At 35.1% G+C, this 22,695-nt stretch overlaps 1 protein-coding gene across 1 annotated transcript in view; it reads left to right on the top strand.

Moving 5' to 3' along the window:
- DHX40 (DEAH-box helicase 40) overlaps positions 1 to 22,695 on the top strand; it is a 48,906-nt gene that overhangs the window by 1,425 nt on the left and 24,786 nt on the right. Inside the window, exons 3-11 of the mRNA XM_045490661.1 lie at positions 1,070 to 1,215; positions 3,057 to 3,176; positions 3,370 to 3,597; positions 3,830 to 3,896; positions 4,857 to 4,988; positions 14,883 to 14,982; positions 17,186 to 17,272; positions 17,409 to 17,591; positions 21,597 to 21,677. Coding sequence (XP_045346617.1) covers positions 1,070 to 1,215; positions 3,057 to 3,176; positions 3,370 to 3,597; positions 3,830 to 3,896; positions 4,857 to 4,988; positions 14,883 to 14,982; positions 17,186 to 17,272; positions 17,409 to 17,591; positions 21,597 to 21,677 — 1,144 coding nt within the window. The remainder of the gene's footprint in view (positions 1 to 1,069; positions 1,216 to 3,056; positions 3,177 to 3,369; positions 3,598 to 3,829; positions 3,897 to 4,856; positions 4,989 to 14,882; positions 14,983 to 17,185; positions 17,273 to 17,408; positions 17,592 to 21,596; positions 21,678 to 22,695) is intronic.

The raw sequence follows: 22,695 nt of genomic DNA, 5'->3' as shown, positions 1-22,695 counted from the left end.
CTTCCCCTCTCATGTGCGAGTGTGTGCTCTCTCTCTAAATAAATAAATAAACTTAAAAAAAATCCTCTTAAAAGCTAATAGGACTCTGTATTGCACAAATACCCACCATTTGTTTTACAGTCCCGATTCTTCTATTGACACACCCTCCCTACATCTTTCCTGCTTTTTTATGGTGTTATTTCACCTTCAGGAGGTAATTCAGATGACGTTTTTTCCATTTTTAATTGTCATAATAATCTCAAATAAAATTATAGGTAGATAATGATTCTCTGCTATAGAATGAGGTTGTCTTGCAGTTAACCACTGGGCATTGAAATAATTTTCAGGAGGAAGGGATATAGTGATATTTGTTGCTGACATTAGTATTTCTTGGTTCCTTCTCCAGAGGGTTATCAAGTAAATATTTATTCCCTGATTCCATAACACCAAGCCAACTAACAAATTTCCTACCCTTAAAGTGTCTTTAACTTCAATATGGTAAAACTTCCTATCATAAGGTTGGTATAGAGCAAAATTATATTGGATGTTATTCATATAAAAGATGAAAATTTCTTCTCTGATACTAACTTATTCTAATCCATTAAATCTGATGTGCCATTTTTTAAGACATGGAATGTCTTGTTTTTGCATACTATTTTTGCAATAGTATAGTTTTGCATCCTATTAATAAAGAAAAAAGCATCAATTGTAAGATGCATCTTTCAGAAATACTAAAATGGTAAAAATATGAAAGGTGGTATGTTTAAACTTCTGTGGCAAAAGTAAATGTAGGAATTCTGTGGAATTTATGGGATTCCTAGGGATTAAAAATTTTAGACTTATTCTTTAGTGTAAATCATTAGACTGAAATTGGAAAAAGCTAATTAAAATATGTATATTTTGAATATGTATTTTTATTTTTTTATTACTAAAATCTCCATGGTACATTGGGTAAAACGGTATGTTGTTAATTTGCAGGGTTTTCTTTTGGAAACATTTGAACAGTTTGTGTTGATTGGTCAGAAACAATTTAGCTCTAATTGGAAGCAGTTGTTAACAGTTTTGTGTTTTTTACCTCTGTTTTTGATAGGGTTTTCACAACATGGTATGATTGGGGTGACTCAGCCACGAAAAGTAGCTGCTATATCAGTTGCTCAGAGGGTTGCTGAAGAAATGAAATGCACTTTGGGATCCAAAGTAGGGTACCAAGTTCGTTTTGATGATTGCAGCTCTAAGGTACAAAAGTTTTATTGCTATAAGTCCTGTAAACTTATAGACAGATTGGAGAAAGTTATGAAAGATTTTAACTTCAAATTTGCACTTGTATTTTATTTTATTTATTTTTTAAAGTTTTTATTTTTAAGTAATCTCTACACCCAATATGGGGCTTGCATTATCTTACCACTTTTCCCCTTGGATCTCACAACCCTGAGATCCAAGAATTGCATTCTCTTCTGATTGAGCCAGCCCCTGCATTTATAATTTTAAGAAACAAAGCCTCAGATTAGAATTAATCTTGTTTGTGCACCTGAGCCCAGTCAGTTAAGCATCCGACTCTCAAATTTGGCTCAGGTCGTGATCTCATGGTTTGTGGGTTTTGAGCCCCATTTTGGGCTCCGTAGTGATAGCTTAGAGCCTGCTTGGGATTCTCTTTCTCCCTCTCTCTCTGTCTGCCTCTGCCCTGCTCACAGTCTCACTCTCTCTCAAAAATAAACTTAAAAAAAAAGAATTAATTTTTTTTGCCCATTGTTAATGATTTGTTGCCCATTGTGAATGAAATAGCTTTCCTATTTTCTCTCTTCTCAGTTAGTTTATAAGTGACATGTTTATTTTTTTAAGGATTCTCTTATTTTTTAGCTGTAAGAATCCTTGATATATAATTTACATTTGCATTCTCTAAAACAATTTTTATAGTATTAAAATATATATAATGTAAAATTTATCATTTTAATAATTTTTAGGTGTACAGTTCATTGGCATGAAATACATTCACAATCTTATGTATCCATCACCACTCTTTATTTTCAGAACTTTTTTATCATCTCAAACAGACACTATATCTACTAAGCATTAGCCCCTCCATCCCCCCTCCCTCCAGCTTGTGGTAACTTCTATTCTACTTTCCATCTCTATGAATTTGCCTTTACTAAGTACCAATTATAAGTTGAATCGTATAATATTTGGTCCTTTGTGTCTGGATTGTTTCATTTATCATAATATTTTCAAGGTTCATCCATGTTGTATATTTGTATTGCTAAAGTCAATGGAAAATGGACAACTTAGAAAAGTCAGTAAGCAAGTATTTATCGAGTATCTTCTGTATTCATGGTACCAACAAGTTTAAAATTGTTTTATTTTTAGTAGTTAATGGTCACAATTTATATTCCCTCAGGATTTTTTAAATCTTGTATCAGATACAAAACAATCCCTATTCGAATATGGTTCTTAATAGGAATGGCCATCATTTATGGCACACAATGGCTCCCCAAAATACTGCCTTTGCCTTCCTAGTGGGAAGTGGGGAATTTTCTTTCTTTTGTCTTCCCTTGTTTTATGTTTATATTGCTGTTAACTCGTAGCCTTTGGTTCTTATTCTCACCTTGTTTTTAATGCTAGTCGGCTTACATAGTTTTTAAAATAAGAGAGTAGTGAGGGAAGAAGAGAGTGAGAAGAAATTGTGCACCTATTTCGTCTACTTTTTCTCCTGAGTCCTCTAAAACAGTGGCTGAGACGGAGATGGATCGCATTTCATTGCTGCTTCCTACAGCTTGCTCATGTGAAGGCATTGCATTATCTTACCACTTTCCCCTGACTACTTTATGTCTCCGTATTGGTCACTTTTGTTGCTTTATCCTAGAATATCCACCTTAGTTCCTTATCTCTGTCCCTGTGTAGGTCACATGTTTTATAACTTACCATCCTTGTTGTTAGGCTATTTTATGTACTTTTTTATTTAGTCAGATTAGTTAGAATACCTAATGTCTGTACATTTGGGGGAAATTTTAGTCTGTAAAGTAGGGGTGAATTTCTGTAACACTGTATATGTAAGTTGATATACTCTGCTGTTTGAACATTAGGAAACTGCAATCAAATATATGACTGATGGATGTTTACTGAAACATATTCTGGGAGATCCAAATCTTACCAAGTTCAGCGTCATCATTTTAGATGAAGCCCATGAGAGAACTCTAACTACAGTGAGTATTTTAATATAATGGTTATTTATTAGTTTATTTCTTTGGGGTAACTTTTACCTTGTAGAGAATTGTCTGGTCTTACTTACATTTTAATCTGTTGAAATAGGAGTTCTTTGGTTAGGAAAGCAAAATATTTAAAATAAGTTGGTTTTTAGGTATACTTGTGACTTATTAGAAATTTACTTTTTTTCAGGACATCTTATTTGGCTTATTAAAGAAATTATTTCAGGAGAAGTCTCCTAACAGGAAAGAGCATTTGAAGGTTGTGGTGATGTCAGCAACTATGGAATTAGCCAAGCTCTCTGCATTCTTTGGAAATTGTCCAATATTTGATATACCTGGAAGGCTTTATCCAGTCAGAGAAAAATTCTGCAATTTGATTGGCCCACGAGACAGAGAAAATACTGCATATATCCAAGCGGTAGTACTTGACATCCTTTTTATGTCTTTTTTTTATATTCTGATTCTAGTTGATTAAGTAGTTTAGTAATTCATTTGTTCCCTTTTATTTTAATGGCAGCCCTCATAGTTCCTTGCACTTTTGAGAACCAAATTTAATTTTTCTGTGGAACAAGGGGAAATGATTGGGAGTGGGGTACTCTATTTCCACTATATTATATTATAGGATATTATGCTTGTGTTTCTTGCTTTAGATTGTGAAAGTGACCATGGATATCCATTTGAATGAAATGGCTGGAGACATATTGGTTTTCCTGACTGGTGAGCATTCAGTATCAGGTTTAAAAATTTAACTATTTATGAGAAGCAAATGTGGCACAATAGAGTGTTACTTTTGTTGGGAAATCTGGGCTCATATTTAACTCATATTGCCTTTTTATGATTTATCTGAATAGTTGTAGATGTCATGCCTTATATAAGAAATATAACAGAATTCTATACTGCCATAAAAACTGCCAGTCTCATTAGTAAACATACATAAAATACACTGACCTTTTAGTAAAAAGACATTAAATGGTAAAGTATTAATATTTTTCTTAGTCTGCCTTATATAGAGGTGTGACCACACTAAACAGTCCTGGATCTGAATGATTAATTCCATTATTTCAAAAGACATCCTACCAGCTCCTTTCTTCTTTGAGTGGTGGGATGGTACTGTGTGATAGCAGTACATGAGGTGTTAAATCCATGTCTCATAGACAGGCCTTTTTTGGAAGTCAAAAATAGATTAGTTAAATCCTAAACTAGTGTGATTCTTCAATTAGCAGCATCCTACTAACAGAAATGAGTCATTTCATCGCTCTCCTCCTACTCTGCCTTGTACTGTCAGAAGTGAGACATTGTAACAATTGCTGCCTTTTTCAGATTACTTTAAGTATTTTGAAATACACCTAAATGCAGTATCTCTTGGACTAGATACTCCTATATTAATGATTAACTTTACTGAGTCTTTCTCAAATACTGTGTTAACAAGATGAAAGTCTGGAAGATTATAAACATTTTTATTCCTGAAGAGGTTTAAATTTTTTGGGAACTGGTGTTCAGTTTTTAATTTTATTGTTGAGATTTGGTACAGTTTATGTGTTCATCTCCTTTAGATCAAATGAGATTTAAAATAACTATAATGCAAAACTAATTTTAATCTAGAAGGCTTTTTTCCCCTCCATTCTTAAATAATATTTGCTGTTCATTTGCTGACATTATTTTCCTCCCTCATTTCAGGTCAGTTTGAAATTGAAAAAAGTTGTGAGTTACTTTTTCAGATGGCGGAGTCTGTTGACTATGATTATGATGTTCAAGATACAACTCTGGATGGTTTGTTAATATTGCCATGTTATGGATCTATGACAACAGGTAATTCCTCACTAGAATAGATAATTTGACTAATTTTTTAAAAAACTTTATTGAAAAATCACATATGTACAGAATAGTGCACAGATCCCGAGTATTTAGGTCAATTAATTTTACAAACAACTCATTTTTGTAACCAGCATCTAGATCATAAAACAGAACGTTAAGGGAACCAGCCTTCCTTAGGGAAGGGATTTTCCCTTGAAGTCTTTTCATATTCATTTTTTCAAGAGCCTTGGACAACCCTTGGTGTTGTTTAAGAGTGGACTGTGTCTCTCCCAACAGAACAAAAATATTGTTGGTAATTTTTTTTTTTTTTTTTCAACGTTTATTTATTTTTGGGACAGAGAGAGACAGAGCATGAATGGGGGAGGGGCAGAGAGAGAGGGAGACACAGAATCGGAAACAGGCTCCAGGCTCTGAGCCATCAGCCCAGAGCCCGACGTGGGGCTTGAACTCACGGACCGCAAGATCGTGACCTGGCTGAAGTTGGACGCTTAACCGACTGCGCCACCCAGGCGCCCCGGTAATTTTTTTGAAATGAGGACTATTATTTCTTTTTTTCTTTTTCTTTTTTTCCCTGTGCACATGTGCAAGTCGGGGAGGGGAAGAGAGAGGATGCCAAGCATGCTCTGTACTGACAGTGTAGAGCCTGATGCAGGGCTCCATCCCACAAACTGCAAGATCATGACCCGAGATGAAAACAAGAGTTGGATGCTCAACTGACTGAGCCACCAAGGCGCCCCAGGGCTATAATTTCTTGATAAGAGTACCATAAGTCAAACCTAATTTGCCAGTGCCAAAGAATTTCTAAAAACATACATCTAGGTACATCTGAGACATAAACACAGTAGATGGTTTTCTTTTGAAATAGCACATATTAATCTGATTTTCAAGAATGATGATGTTCTTTTATAATTTCAAAGAGCAAATGCAAACTCTTACCCTGATATTTGTTCATAATAAATAGTGATGAATTAGGTTTAGGATTTGTTTAGTAAAACTACTTTATTACAGAATTTGATATGTAAAACTAAAGAGAAGTTATTTATAATTTGATTGTGATTAGCATTTAATGTAAAAATAATATGAGTGTTTTTATATTTTATGTGTATTTTTGTTTTGTTGAGGACGTGGTTCTTACTCTTTTTTTTAAAAATTTTTTTTTTTAATGTTTATTATTTCTGAGAGAGACAGAGACAGAAAGCAGGGAAGGGGCAGAGAGTGAAGGAGACACAGAATCGGAAGCAGGCTCCAGGCTCTGAGCTGTCAGCACAGAGCCCGATGCAGGGCTCGAACTCACAGAGCACGAGATCATGACCTGAGCCGAAGTCGGCTGCTTAACCGACTGAGCCACCCAGGCGCCCCAGTTCTTACTCTTATATTAACAAAAAAAGTTTAGGAATATATATTTTTATAAATAACTGTAGACCACATGCTGGTTTGGAAATCTCTTTTGTGATGATATTAGGCCCTTGCCCTCAATATTGAAATCTTCTTTTAGGTTTTTATATCTTTAAGGGAATTCTTAGGGTCATTATTTGATATTTTAAGGTTTTCATTGTTTTCTGGAGATTTGATCCTCTGGCTCCTTTATAATTTACTTTGTTAACTGCTAAAGTAATTCAAAACTAATTATGGTTGCTTTGTTATTTTTTTAAAATTATTTTTTTAATGCTTATTTTTAAGAGAGAGAGAAAAAGAGAGAGAATGGGAGAGGGACAGAAAGAGAGGGTGACACAGAATCTGAACTGTCAGCACAGAGCTGGACACGGGGCTCAAACCATGAACCGGGAGGTCATGACCTGAGCTGAAGTCAGATGCTTAACTGACTGAGCTACCCAGGTGCCCCACGGTTGCTTTGTTATTAACTATTAATAATATAAATGCATTTTTCTGTATAAATAGTTTCATTCTTTGTCATATTGAAAATAACATGCTGAGTCTGCTAGTGCATCTTGTTTAATGTCCTGAAATCCAGTTTTTATACTTTTAAAGGTTGCTAATGACCTATTTCTCAAATCTCATGACTATTTTTTTTTCCATTAGTTTGTATTTTGGTTTTGTGATAATAAGTCTCCCTGAAATGCTGTCATCTGGGATAATATTTAATTACCTAGTTCTGACCACTCTTTTTCTAGGTGTGCTGCCCTCCCACCCTTCCCAGCCTTTGTTTCTCTTTAAATGTGACTATTGCTTAAAGTTTTATCCTTAGTTTTCTGTTTTCTTAGAATTCTTTGTTTTGGAGAGGTTGAATCCTAGGACTCACCTGTCTCTATGGATGACTGTCTCTAGTTCAGTCTCACTCCTGAACTCTGGACCTCCTGGTTTTCCTAACGGGGCTTACTGGTCTGCATCATATCATCCTAGATCATTCAATCCAAATGTGACCACACCTATAGGTGTTTTGTGTGTGTGTGTGTGTGGGGGGGGGTTGGTCTCTTGTCCAGATCATTCATTCATTCTTTCTCATTTTTCATTGTCATCATTAGAGTTGGAATCTTCAATTTGCTTTCCTAAATTGTTAATATAATCTGCTAATCTGTTTTAATCTTTCAGAAGCACAGCTCTGATTGTGTCACTTTCTTGTTGGGTATCTTCAGCCATTCCTTATTACCAACTGAATTAAAATACTAACTTAATAACTTGGCATTTATTATCCTTCCAGTGTGATTTCAACCTACTTTCAGCCTTAATTCCCAGTGTATGAGATTTTCTGTGTTGGTGTGTATGTGTGAATGGTAAAGATATAGAACTGGGTGTCAGGAGAACCATTACTGAAGGGCTTTGTTTATTTTAGTTTCCCTTCTGGTTCTAAGGGCACGATAAAGTTGAGCTACCGGTGATCCATTATGAGCATAGTAATATTTATTGGAGCAATTTATAACAATGCAGAGAGGCATTCAAATTGAGCTAATGAGGTACTGAGTAATGGGTAACGTGAAGTTGGGAGAGAGTGGCAGATTCCTGGGATCATAGGCTCTTTTTTTAAAAGCCTGGTTATTATAATACTTATAATATTTTCTTTATTATTGCTACTTTGGGTGATGGAGAGAAACACTATATGTTATTTCTTTTATTTCCCATTATGCTTTAGGAATAGAAAACTTGGACTTGGGAGTGAGGAGAGCAAAGAAGGGTTTCCTGCCTGTGGCCTGTTGTGAGGGGGTTCAAAAATGACTCATACCTAGGTTTAGTGAGTAAGTGAAGATTTTGAGGTGGATATGTTATTTGCTTTTATTTCTGGGCTAGCTATGAGGGTGGCTTACTGTTTTAAAGGGACATCTTAAGGTATCTCTCTAATTGACAAAAAATTCTCAAATGTCAAATATGAAGAGATGCTGTGGTATCCCTTCTACTGGCAAGATTATATGATCCTGCTCCCTGGGCTGAACTAACCCCCCCACCCTTTGTGATGTTCTCTCAAGCTCAAAGTGTAGGCAGTATTTTTTACTCCTTTTCTTTCCACATCTTTTTTGTGGTTGCATCTGCTGTTTCCTTGACTTGAACTCCTCCTTTGCCTTTTATTCTCCCCTCTTATTGGATGAAATCCTGCTATTTTGTTTCATGGGTGCAACCACCTCCATAAAAACCTCCCGATTTCCCACCTCACAACTGGCTTTGATCTCGTCTTCGTTTAATCCTCACTGTGCTTTCCTGTTCCTCTTGTGGCACTTCACACATCTTACCTTGTGTTATGGTCGCCTCATCTCCTTTATGAGATTATGAACTACTTGAGTATTATATGTTGAAAAAGTCCTGATCAGATGTTTGTTAAATTGAGTTCCAGAGTTTTCACTTTCTGCTAGACATTCTGTTGATGTTTTGCATCAAATGCTAGCTATGTCTAGAACCTTATTCTTGTTTCCCTCAAACCTTTTTGCTCTTCTGACTTCCCTCTTGCAAAACCTGTTCAAAGTTTTGCAGTTTTTCAGGTATACTGAAATATACCTGTTATTTCATAAGTGACAAATATTTGCATGGAATTTGGCAGTTATCTAATTCAGTGTTCTTAATCTTTTTTGAGGATGGAGTCTCAGATTCTTTTTAAAAGATAAAGCCATGGTTTCTTTCTCTAGAAAAATGCAAATGTACCCATGTATTTATTTTTTGCATAATCAGACTTCTTTATTTTACAGATAGAGACTAAGTGATGTTCCTGAGGTCACAGGGTAAAACTGCATTTCATAACTGGTTATTCAGTAGGGACTGAAAAAATGAGTACATGTTTCCAGAATACATGAAGAAAAGGAAAGGAGATTTGCCTTGGATTGGTGTGCAATATTTTCTCTTCTTTTTTTAGAGAGAGAAAGAGCACAAATGGAGAGGGACAGAGGAAAAGAGAGAGAATCTTAAGCAGGCTTCATGCTCAGTGTGAAAATTTTTCTTTTGTCTTGTAAAGAGTGCATAGTTGTAAAATAGAATCAGAAAAGTAAGAAAAGTAATTAAGATTAGATCTCACCAACATGATTAAGTAATAATCACTATTAATATTTTGAGGTATATGAACTTTTTCTTTATATATTTAAATATATTTTTATTGTTTAGTTTTTTCTAACAAAAAATGGCATTATATTATGTTTTCTTTTGTTTTTCTCTTCAGCCCTTTGTAGAAATTTTTAAAATATAGAAAAGTGCAAAAGCAATCTATTTCCCACTATGCAGAATTAACACACTCTTAATGTCTCAGCATTTTTGCTCCAATATTCACTTAAGAAATATTAGTCAATTAAGGAAAAATGATACTATTTTCATTATAAAGAATTCAAGCAGTGTACAAAATTACAAAGGTGAAAGTAAAGAAATCATCTCAAGTTTGTCCATACAAAAATAAACATCTTTAACATTAGGAAAAAATTTAGATCTGTGTGTGTATGTGTGTGTGTCCATACAGAAGGATAAGTAAATATATAGGCAGGTTGATAGAAATACTTATACTCTTAGTTGCTTTTTAAAAAAGTATTTAATTTTACTTGAATTTACTTGAAGGAATTGTTAAACTTTGAGTAAATCTTTACCACATGAGAATATTTTATAAAAGATTGCTTTAAAGTTTAAAAAGACGAAAAGTATTAAGAAGCTGAAGTTAATATCTTCGTTTTAGATCTTACCTGTTGATTGTCTGATTTGAAAGATAAGGACTTAAGTACTTTTATTCTTCTGTATCCTTCCCTTCTGATTGTTAGTTATTTTTACACTGTTTAGATGTATCAATATTTATCATCAATCCTTTCACTATGGTTTTTCCATTTTTTTTTCATGTTTATCTACTTTTGAGAGAGAGAGGCGGGGGAGGGGCAGAGACAGTGGGAGACACAGACTCCAAAGCAGACTCCAGGCTCTGAGGTGGCAGCGAGGAGCCCAACATGGGGCTTGCACTCACGAATCACAAGATCATGACCTGAGCCAAAGTCAAATGCTTAACTGACTGAGCCACCTAGATGCCCCTGGTTTTTCTATTCTCAAGTTACTTTTGGTTAATTTTAGATTGCCTGGATTTTTTAAACTTTTTTTTGTTAATAGATAAAAGGGCTCTTACGTGTTATTTTTTGTTGTTATTTTTTTATGTTTGAGAATGTCCGGCTTTTGCCTTTATACTTGAACTACATCATGGCTGGGTTTTATGTTCTTGGGTCACACTTTCTTTTCCTTAGAACTTGGTAGACGTTGTCCAGTTGTCTTCTGGCATTGAATGTTGCTGCAGAGAAGTCTGAGGCCAAGCCTGATTTTTTTTCCCTTCCTTGTAAGTCATTTGCTTTTTCTGTCTGATTGCCTGGAAATTTCTCTTTATTTTTAAAGTTCAGTGGTTTTAATTAGGATATTTTTTGGTGTTGAGTGTTTTATATTAAAATTTCCTGGAATTTGATGTGCTTTCTTAAAAAAAATCAACTTTATTGAGGTATAATTTACATAGAATAAACTGCTGGTTTTAAATAGACAGTTCAATGAATTTTGACAAACGTATGTACCCACGTAATGACGACCAACCATAAACAAGTTGAACTTTTATGATGTGTTGTTTTAATCTGCAAATTCAAACCTTTATTTCATGGAGACTCTATAGTGTTGTATCTGTGAGTATAATTTTTATCTATCTATTGGTTTCTGCATTTCAGGGATATCAATTATTCTTATGTTGGATTGCCTGTCATCCATATTTTTTAACTTCCTCCTAGTTACTTTTTCAGTTGCATTTACTGATTATCTCAGGCCTTTTTTTGGTGTCGAGAGTTTGATTTTCAGCTGTTAGTGAGAATTCTCCATATTTCTGACTCACCCAAAAATGACTTCTTGGGGGAGGGGTAGAGTTAGAACTGAGCAGTGTTATGCCTCTTTCTTCTCCAGAATCATCATCTTTTCCCCCATTGATTGATGGTTTATGTTTATTACTTTAGGTTATGTTCTTTTCCTTCTCTTTCTCTCCTTCTCTCTCTGTCTCACTCTCAGAAATAGTTCTGGTTTGGAATCTTTTTGGGGGAAGTTGGGACAAGAAATTCTATGAGGAAGTTTCAGTTGGCCTTGACGTATAATATGTCATATGCACATATTCTAGGAATGTTACTCCATTATGAGTATTGAGTGATCTCTCGGTATCTTCATTTCTTGGTAGACTTTGGAGTATCTTTTTTGCCTCTTTGCCAGTGCCCCCCTCCCCCCTTAATAACATCCTAGTACTTTATTACATCCTAATGAAAGTATTCCATTTCCCCTTTCCTTCCTGGAGAGTGAGAATGTGCTTTAAGATATATGTATTTAACTTTTTTCCAAATCTTTATAAACCAACATAAAAGTGGTATGTGTTGGGGTGCCTGGCTGGCTTAGTCGGAAGGGGATGTGACTTTTGATCTTGGGGTCATGAGTTCAAACCTCACATTGGGTGTAGAGATTACTAAAAAAAATAAACTTAAAAAAAACCTAGTATGTGTTTATCCTTGTGGAATATGGTATTAAAGTGTGTGGGTTAGGCATACCTGGGGGGCTCGGTTGAGTGTCTGACTTTGGCTCAGGTCATGATCTCAACAGTTTGTGAGACCGAGCCCTGCATGGGGCTCTGCGCTGACAGTGTAGACCCTGCTTGGGATTTCTCTCTCTCCCTCCCTCCCTCTCTCTCTGTGTCCCTCCCCCAGTTCCACGTACACACACATGCTCTCTCAAAATAAATACATAATCTTAATAAAAATTAAAGAAAATAAAGTGGATGAAATATAAATGAAATAAATGTGAGTCTTGTCAAAACAGCAGTTTCAAGACTTTAATTGATTATAGTGAACAAAATGGTAAATGAAACTGATATTTTGCTTGAACTGAAGACTTAAAAATTAGATATTTTTAGAAATGGGTTGATTGAAAAACAGATTTGATTAGAGATAAATATGTTCAGAAAGGATGTTTTTAATTTATGTAAAGTTTTGGGGCACCTGGGTGGCTCAGTCAGTTAAGCATCCACTTGGGCTCAGGTCATGATTTCATGGTTCATGAGTTCAAGCCCTGTCTCAGGCTCTGTGCTGACAGCCCAGAACCTGGAGCCTGCTTCAGATTCTGTGTCTCCTTCTCTCTCCCCCTCCCCTACTCGTGCTTTGTCTCTCTTTCTCTCAAAAATAAATAAACATGTAAAAAAATGTGAACATTTATGTAAAGTTTTAGGGTAGTGAGGAATTTTAAAGGTAGAAGGATCTTAATTTATTATTTATATAATGCATTTTTAATTTATCAGTTTATTGGACTTTTTTGAGCACTTTCTATGGTCCAGGCATTGTTCTGTGTAGTGGGGGATATATGTCTTGAACAAAAAAAAGTCCTTGCTTTCATGGAGCTACATTGTAGCAGAATAAATAGACCATAAATAATGTATAAACATATAACTTGAACTACAAAGTAGTATACAACTCATTTGAACCATCTGGAAGAAATGAGCTACCTAAATCTAATACCTAAAAAATTATTCTTAACACTTAAGTTTTTTACCAAAAAACTATAAATCTAAAAGAAGTAGATCTTTTTGGAATTATTTTTGTATTCACCTCAAAACTTACCCACAGATTTATAAGCTGCCTTTCTAGCACTTTTTTTACTTGTGAAATTAAATTCTGAATAATGTGGAAGAAAAGCAACATTACTTGTTTCAAATTTGTTTGTCTGTATGTAAATCTTGGCAAGTCACTTGACCTCTCTGGGATTTAGTTTTCTCATCTGTAAAATGAAATGGCTGGCCTAGTTCCATGATTTTAAAACTGTTCATCTGTGCCACTCCTTTTTGTGTGTGTGTGCACTCCTTTTCTCCCTTATAATAGTAGTTTAGCTTTGGTCTGTTACATATACTGGGAATACATGGATCTTTGAAAGATTTTATTTGAGAACAGGTTTTGTACTTTATTATTTCAAAGCAGGTTTTGTAAGATTTTCTTGGCTACGGAAAGGAAAACAATTTGAGATTGCTCAGGTAGAAAAGGTGACTTTTCTAAACACATGGGCATATCTCATGTAAAACTAATACAGCCAGGTGTTTAATTTTTTTTCCTTAAGGTGTATGTATATGTACTTATTGTTCTAATATATAATGTACAATAGTAAATACATATAACAGTTTAAAAAGATGTTATAGAAACTATAGATAGAAATGCTAATAATTTCTTTTCATACCCCAGTGGATTGACTTGTGTACTCACTGGCATAATCACTCCTAATTTTTGGAAATTATTGAAATACAGTGATCCACTCAGATTCCTTGCTTCAGAGTTCCTTGATCTCTATAGCTTAAGTGATCTTTTTCTTTACCCCACCTCAGCCACCCATTCAGAAGCTTCTATCCTAGACTTTATCATTACCATCATTTCTGATCTCAGTTTTAAACATCTTTCTGATGACTACTTCCTATATTTTTGCCAGACACTCCACTGTTTCTAATTCAACAGGTTTCAGAATGCTTTGACACCTGTCCTTTATCAACTGTCACTTATCTTCTTTCACCCATACTATAATCATTCCCTTGCAAACATAACTCTCTTGTCTTATTTTGTGCTTAACCTTGCAAGAGAGCAAGTCTGGCCAAATCTGTCTGCTACTTATTTTACACCCAGTCCTTTTAAGGCCTGGGAAGTGCCAGGAGCCCAGAAGTACTCTCTTGTCAACTCTTGTGGCTAATTCATTTTTTTCTCCTTTTAGACTTTCCTCCATGTATATTAACCAGTTCTCTATGGTTCACAAGTTTATTTTTCATCTTTGCCAGAGAGTAGCCTAATCAAATTGGCATCTTTTGGACCTTATTCCAAATTCCAGGAGATTCAGATTGCCCCAGCTTGGGGGGAGATGTTTATCTTTGGTGCCATAAACTATGGCTGGAGGAACAAGGTACAATACTACAAGCATTACTGCTTGGGTTCATCCTTTAGAATGTATGGCTAAGGGGAAGGAGTATGGTGTTACTTGCTTAGAGAGGTAGCCATGAGTAATCAGAAAGACTCCCTAAAAAGTAAAAACCACCTAGCTAATCAGTCTTTAAGGCTGAGAGAGAGGTCCTTAATGTGTCATCCATGGATGGGCTTCAGAGAATCCCTGAACACGCTGAAATTATTTGAAATTTTTGTATGTGTGTATATATGTGTCTTTTAATGGAGAAGAGGGCCACAGTTTTTAAAATATTCTCAAAGGGAACTATGACCTACATAAAAGGACCCTGCTGTAGAGTTTATTTTAGCAATAATAATCTGTGATTTAATGGATCTAGAAATCTATGCAGCAAGAGGTGAGGAGGCAAAGATAAGTTTTGCTATTTTGAATTCAAGATAATTAAAGAGGTGAAGGAAACGTAACTTTTAATGAAAAGAAGTAAATTTCTCAAAAGTGGAGTTTGACAAATGCATATTGTAAATTTACATTTTCTCTTTATGTGTATTTTAGATCAGCAGAGGAGAATATTTTTGCCACCTCCACCTGGAATTAGAAAATGTGTCATATCCACCAATATTTCTGCAACATCTTTGACAATAGATGGAATTAGGTACAACTTTTAAGGTTTCTTTAAAAAAATTTTTTTTTAGTCTTTATTCATCTTTGAGAGATAGAGTGCGAGCAGGGGAGGGGCAGAGAGAGAGGGAGACACAGAGTCTGAAGGAGGCTCCAGGCTCTGAGCTGTCAACACAGAGCCCAATGTGGGGCTCAAACTCATGAACCACGAGATCATGACCTGAGCCAAATTTGGGTGCCCAACTGACTGGGCCACCCAGGTGCCCCTAAGTTTTCTTTTAAAGCTAAGGAAGCCACTTAATTTTGTGTTTCCTCCTCTGTGTCATACACTAATTTCCTTCTCACATACTTGTAATCACCTATCACTTTTTTGTAATTATTGATTGCCATGGTTAGAAAATGGAGTAGGAGGTACACAGTATACTTTTAGTATACTTTTTAACTACTTTTATTTGGCAATTTGTAGCTTTCTCTTCCAAAATTTAAGATTATACGTAATGTTTCACAGGTTTCATTATTCATTAGCTAGAAAACCAAAGCTATTTTTATTTGTCTCTGCTCATTATCAGCCTATACCTAAGATGATCTGATATTCCTTTCTCATCTGACACTTTCACTTGGTGGAGTAAGTGTTGTATATCCAAGTGTTTATCTGAAGGTACTATTTCTCACTTTTCACCTTTTTGTGAAATGAACTATAATGCGAGTCTCTTATCTTTTTTTAAAATGTTTCTTATTTTTATTTTTGAGAGAGAGAGAGAGAGCATGAACAGGGGAGGGGCAGAGAGAGAGGGAGACACAGAATCTGAAACAGGCTCCAGGCTCTGAGCTGTCAGCACAGAGCCCAGCGTGGGGCTTGAACCCCTGAACCGCAAGATCATGACCTGAGCCGAAGTTGGACGCTTAACCAACTGAGCCACCCAGGTGCCCTGCGAGTCTCTTATTTTTTTATGTAATCAATAATACATCAAATTTTTGAGTAATTTAGTGGAGAAACACTTGGAAAATTTAAATCTAGACTGATGGTAAATGTGAAGTTCTTTTAGACTGTTAACCCACAGCCCTTTTGGGTATTTATCTTTAATCCAGTATATTTTATGTCCTTGACTAATATTTTATGTCCTGTTTGCCATAGGAAGGCTGGATGTGAATCTCAAAGATTGTATATATTTCTTTTGGGTAAAATGATCAGATCTGAGAGGCAGTTTAATTTTCTTTGCTTTTCTTCTTTACTTTAAAAATAATGATTTCACTAAGGGCTTAAGAGAGCAGTTGTCTGAAGTAAGTTAACCTCTGCAATTTTCTGTTTCCAGCAATGGCAAAAGTCATTAAATAGTGTGTTTTGGAATGTTCCATTAGTGAATGGTAAACCTGCTATTACTCCTAACTTAGTTTTTTACTCGACTTGTTCTCTGTTTAATTGACTTAAATGGTATTGTTGGTCTAGAGGTGACTTTCAGGTTTGTTTTTTAGAGGAGAAATTCACATAATATAAAATTAACAGTTAAAAGTGAATAGTATTTAGTACTTCTATGATGTTGTACTACAACTAATACTAACTCTTTCTCTTCTAAAACATTTTTATTACCCCCAAATAAAACCCTGTGCCCTTTAAGCAAATTACTCCCCATGCCCTCCTCCATTCTAGCCTTTGGCAACCACCAGTGTATTTTCTATTTTTATGAAATCCTATTCTGGATATTTTATCTATAAGGAGTCATAAAATAATGTCTTGCTTTCACTCATATGCTTTTGAGAGGTTCATTCACATTGTAGCATGTATCAGCACTTCATTCATTTTTATGGCTGAATAATATGCCATTACATGTATATACCATAATTTGTTCATCCATTTATCCCTTAATGGCTAATGGACATTTAGGTTATTTCTGCCTTTGGGCTCTTACGAATAGTGCTTCTATGAAAATATGTCTACGAACATTGGTTGAGTACTTGTTTCAGTTCTTTTGGGTATACGCTTAAGAATGCAGTTTCTCAATAACGTGGTAATTCTGTTAAACCTTTAGAGGAAACTTTAAACTGTTTTGCACATTGGCTTAACCATATTCCCATTAGTGATGTACAGGGTTGCAGTTTCTTGACTTTCAAGTTTTACGTTTAACATAAAAGTCATTATGTAGTTGTTAGTTTGGTAGAAAAGGAGAATACAAAGTGACCAAAATGCAACAAGTCTTTCCTTATTTTCTAAAAACATAACTGTTTTTCATTCCTCTTAGATATGTGGTAGATGGTGGCTTTGTGAAGCAGTTAAATCACAATCCCAGATTAGGGTTGGATATCCTGGAGGTGGTTCCAATTTCAAAGTAAGTCTCTAAAGCTTTTTTATTCAGAGAACAGTTTACTAGATCATTTCTAGCTGGCTTGGGGGTATGATGTTAACTACTTAGGAAACCTGCAGTATGTTTTGGGGACTTTGTGTTTTGTTTTTTCCTTTTAAAGGAGTGAGGCGTTACAGCGAAGTGGCCGAGCTGGCAGGACTTCCTCAGGAAAATGCTTTCGGATCTATAGTAAAGATTTTTGGAACCAGTGTATGCCTGACCATGTGATCCCTGAGATCAAGAGAACTAGTTTGACATCTGTAGTTCTGACCTTAAAGTGCCTTGCCATACACGATGTTATAAGGTATGTAGACAATTTGAAAAAAGAAAAATTTGTTAGGGTGGAGCCAGAATTCTTTTGAAGTATTTGATTCCTATATCACAGCTTTTCACGGTTTACCTAAGCCCAAATAAAAGGCTTCTTTGGGGCGCCTGGGTGGCTCAGTCGGTTGAGCGTCCGACTTCGCTCAGGTCATGATCTCACAGCTTGTGAGTTCAAGCCCTGCGTTAGGCTTTGTGCTGACAGCTTGGAGCCTGGAGCCTACTTCAGATTCTGTGCCTCCCTCTCTCTCTGCCCCAACCCACTTTCATTCTGTCTTTGTCTCTCTCAAAAATAAATAAACATTAAAAAAAATTTTTAAAAAAAGCTTCTTTGCATTGCTTTCCTGTGATTTGATCCCTTGCTCATATTTTAACCTTGGCTTAATGGGGTGCTTCATGCTGAAGTTTATTTGGATATTTAGTGACCACTGTTTATCTGTAATGAAAGGTATATAATGACCCTTATTCCAATCAGAAAGTGGTTTTCTCATAGCATCTTTTGTATGACTAGCATTGTACCAAGTATTGTGAGAGACAGAATAATACTTGGTAGTAGCATTTTGCTTTCACTAAACTTAAGTTATATTAAGGAAGCAAGATTCAGACACATGAAGCAAACAGTAGAACAACTGTTAAATTACTCAAATGTTAAACTATATAATCAATTGGTATAGGATGAAATATTGTTGTAGGGGCTTGAAATTTCATATTATATGTGATAGAGGAAATACTGAAGGAAAGTACTGTCTTGCTCTTAATTTTAGTTTTATTTGTCTATGAATGTGAAAGTGTCAGGAACCCTGGGAGGTGACCATGCATTCTGTAAGTTCATAAGAAGGGAAATAATTACTAGATATATCCAAATATGTGTTATATACTCTTGGAAAACCAATTAAAATTTTTTTTGGATAGTGTTAAGACTAGAGATGTTCTAAATGAGAATGTAGATAATTAAAAAGAGGAAAGTATATAATATATGAAATTCTAACTGTAATCATGAATGATACCAGCGAGAAAGAAGAATCCTCTAAAGAGTTCCATATGGCTAAACAAAAAGCTTTCAGATGAGCCCAATTTAAAAACAATATTCATAGTATTATTTTTGTGAATAATATATAATCACAAAACAGCATACAATCAAGAATAAATATGTATTAGAAAGATAGGAATAATATCAAGAGTGGCATGTAATCAAGAATAAATGTATGTTAGAAAAATAGGAATAATAATTACCTAATAACTTCTGCACTGAGTTATTTTTCCATCTTAAGTTTTAAGACTAGAATGTACTAAAAGTCCCCAAAATGCAAGAGACAAAAAAAAAAAAAAAAAAAAAAATTCTCTTTCCTCTCTCCCTTTTTTTAAAAAAAAAGGTTTTGTTTTTAAGTAATCTCTACACCTAACCTGGTGTTTAAACTCACAACCCTGAGATCAAGAGTCACATGCTACACTGACTGAGCCAGCCAGGCACCCCTCTCCTCTCTCTTTTTAATGTGTATAGAAATAGAACCAGTATTTGGGATAGATGTTATAGTACTCATAGATGACAGAAAGAAAATGGAGCTTTTCATTTATTGCTTCTTTTTTCTCCATTATCAAGAATGTTTCTAAAACATGAAAGATGAACGCAAGTCTAAATAAAAAGGAATTGATGACCAAGATGGATTAAGAAATGAGATAAAACCTAATGACTATAAATGAGTGTCTTGAGGCTTTAGGAATTATTTCCATGGCACTAAAATAACTTGTAGGTTTTGGGTTATCTATGAGAAATTATGCAGAACAGGTTGCCAGAAAATTGTGAGAAATACAAATGTCTTGATTTTTTCATTTAGGAAAAGGGCAGATTCTGTAAACAACTGCCCAGTGTGCTTGAAATTGGTCTAGCAAATTCTAGCATATTTTTATTAGAAAATTCTTTTAGAGAATTTAATGGTGATTTATAGTAATCAGTATGAATCAAAATGTTTCACAAAGAATATGTCATAATAAACCATTTCCTTTTCAGTTTGAATACAGGACTGTCCACATAATGGGTGCACTATAAGTATTTATTGAATGATAACCTAATGTCTCTTGTTTTCTACGCAGTATTTAATAAGATTACATTTGACATCTTTGTGAATAAGGTGATAGAACTGCTGAATAGAGTAGTTGCCAAAGAGCCAAATTCAGAAAGTATTGATTAATTGTGTAGTATATCCTAGATGGAGGATGTGCTGATAGTAAACTCAATTTTGCTCTTTCTTCATAAGCATTTTAAATGCCAGTATTAAGTAAAGATATTGAAGTCATGATTATCAGATTTCTGGAAAATGTCTTAATATCTAATCAATGATTAAAACTGGAAGGTTTAGAATGATCTCACAGGTCAAATCAACAAGGCAAAAGTCTGAAAGGTTACATCTTATATCCTGTGTTTTGGTTGTACATTAAGGAAATTCATGTGGAAAAGATCTAAAATGATCAGATCACCACAACTCAATATGAGCTTGCAATTATTAATTCTGTTTAGAAAACAAGAAAAAATTTCTGCTGGCATAGACTTTGGTTATGTTAATAGACTGCAAAGTTCAAATGACTGGAATTATAGCATTCCTGTTCTGTGTTGGTCGCTCTACCTTTGGAGTTCAGTTTTGGATATTACCACATTTTATGAGGAGTTTGACAAACTAGAGTGTTTCTAAAAGATAGTAATTAGGTATAGTGGGTCTCTTGGAAAGCAAATAATACAAGGAGTGCTTGACAGAATTGGTAATTGGTATAATCAAGGGAGAGAAATAATGGTAGTTTTTACAAATCTGAAAGGGCTCTTCTACAGAAGAAACAGATGACTGGTTTGGTACTGCTCTAGGACAGGGGTCGAAAACTATGGTCCAGGCTCACTGGCTGTTTTTGTAAAGAAAGTTTTATTGGAACACAGCCATGTCTGTTCATTCATGTATGGCTGCTTTCACTACAATAGGAGAATTGAATAATTGTGACAGAGACCATATGGCCTGCAGAACCTAAAATATTTACTATCTGGCCTTTTACAGAAAGTGTTTGCCGACTCTTGCTCTAGAAGATGCCAGGACTTGTTGGTACAAGTTGTAGGAAAACTGACTGTAGAACAGTCTACAAGATTTTTGTTTATTTGTTTTTAAATAGAGCTGTGAATCCTGGAATGGACTTTTGTGTAAGGTATTGGACCTTTAGTCCTTTGTTGGACCTTTTTCAAGGTGAGAAATTGGAGTAGATGATTTACCATCTCAAGACTTATAGTGGAAAAAGTAATCTAGTGCAGATAGCATTAAGCAATTATTGTTCTAATTAAAACAAAAAAATATATATATGTAATACATATATTCATGTTTGGTTATATGCCACCCTTGTGAATGTGATTGTCTTATGTTCATTAATGGTATTGTGGTTATGTAAGAGATCGTCTTTTATTTTCAGAGGATGCATGCTGAAGTATTTTGGGAGTGAATTGGCATTGTATTTGCAACTTGTTTTCAGATAGTTCAGGAGAAAATAAGAATATACATACAGCAAATATAGTAAAATTAATCAAATATATTTACCATTTTATTAAAAAACATGTTTAAGTGCTCTTAAACAACTTGTAGTGTTTGGCCACTTTCAATTAATTTTCTCCACTGGTTTATAAAACTGTAATAAAAATTGTGGGCTACAGAACAGTGTAGATTTGACATTGACTAATGAAGAAGGGGGCAGGGTTAAGATAAACAGAGAAGAATGGTGAGTGTTCCAACTAAGGGGGAATCAAAAAGAAGTGCTTCTTGAATTTAAAGGAAGAGTGTGATTCAGAAAAAATAATTTCCTCTGCTGAATGATGGTTATGATCATAAAATGCTTAGGAAAAAGAAAGAGAGCTTGAAAAATAGGAGAAGTAAAACCTTTTAAAGAAATTTTCGAGTCTGTATGAAATCTTAATCATGGTCAGGGAATGGAATCTTATTTCATATCTCATTTAAACACACAGGTTTCCCTATTTGGATCCACCTAATGAGAGGCTTATTTTGGAAGCTCTTAAACAACTTTACCAGTGTGATGCTATTGACAGGTAAAACAACAACAACAAAAATTAAACCACAACAGATGTTAATCTCTTTCTGTTTTGTTTTATTTTATTTTATTTTATCTTAATTTTTAATTTTTTTTTTTTTAATTTTTTTTAATGTTTATTTATTTTTGAGACAGAGAGAGACAGAGCATGAACGGGGGAGGGTCAGAGAGAGGGAGACACAGAATCTGAAACAGGCTCCAGGCTCTGAGCTGTCAGCACAGAGCCCGACATGGGGCTCGAACTCACGGACCGCGAGATCGTGACCTGAGCCGAAGTCGGCCGCTCAACCGACTGAGCCACCCAGGCGCCCCTTTAATTTTTATTTTAAGTAAACTCTGTGCCACATATGGAGGTCAAACAACCCCATGATTAAGAGTCATATGCTCTATTGACTGAGCCAGCCAGGCACTGCAATCTTTTAAAATAGGGTTCCTAATAGTTTCTTTTATCAGCGGAAAATGATTTGTTTGAATTGAATGGATTGTTTTACCTGAAATTAGAATTTGCCCTCATTTTTTCTTTGCCACAATTCTGAATTTAAAAATTATATGATAAAGGTCTCTGGGTGGTTAAGTCTGTTAAGCATCTGATTCTTGATCTCAGCTCAGGTCTTGATCTCAGGGTTGTGAGTTCAAGTCCCATGCTGGGCTGTATGCAGGGTGTGAAGCCTACTTAAATAAACAAATAAATAGGGGCGCCTGGGTGGCGCAGTCGGTTAAGCGTCCGACTTCAGCCAGGTCACGATCTCGCGGTCCGGGAGTTCGAGCCCCGCGTCAGGCTCTGGGCTGACGGCTCGGAGCCTGGAGCCTGCTTCCGATTCTGTGTCTCCCTCTCTCTCTGCCCCTCCCCCGTTCATTCTCTGTCTCTCTCTGTCCCAAAAATAAATAAACGTTGAAAAAAAAAATTAAAAAAAAAATAAACAAATAAATAAAAAATTTATTATAAAATTATGTTTATATTTAGTATTATTTAACAGGTAATTTTTGAGTATCATTTCAGTGCCAGGCATTAATCT

This window comes from Leopardus geoffroyi, chromosome E1 (genome assembly GCF_018350155.1).
Source record: "Leopardus geoffroyi isolate Oge1 chromosome E1, O.geoffroyi_Oge1_pat1.0, whole genome shotgun sequence".
In the NCBI taxonomy this organism is placed as follows: Eukaryota; Metazoa; Chordata; class Mammalia; order Carnivora; family Felidae; genus Leopardus; species Leopardus geoffroyi.
This window is presented reverse-complemented; position numbering and strand designations above follow the sequence as displayed.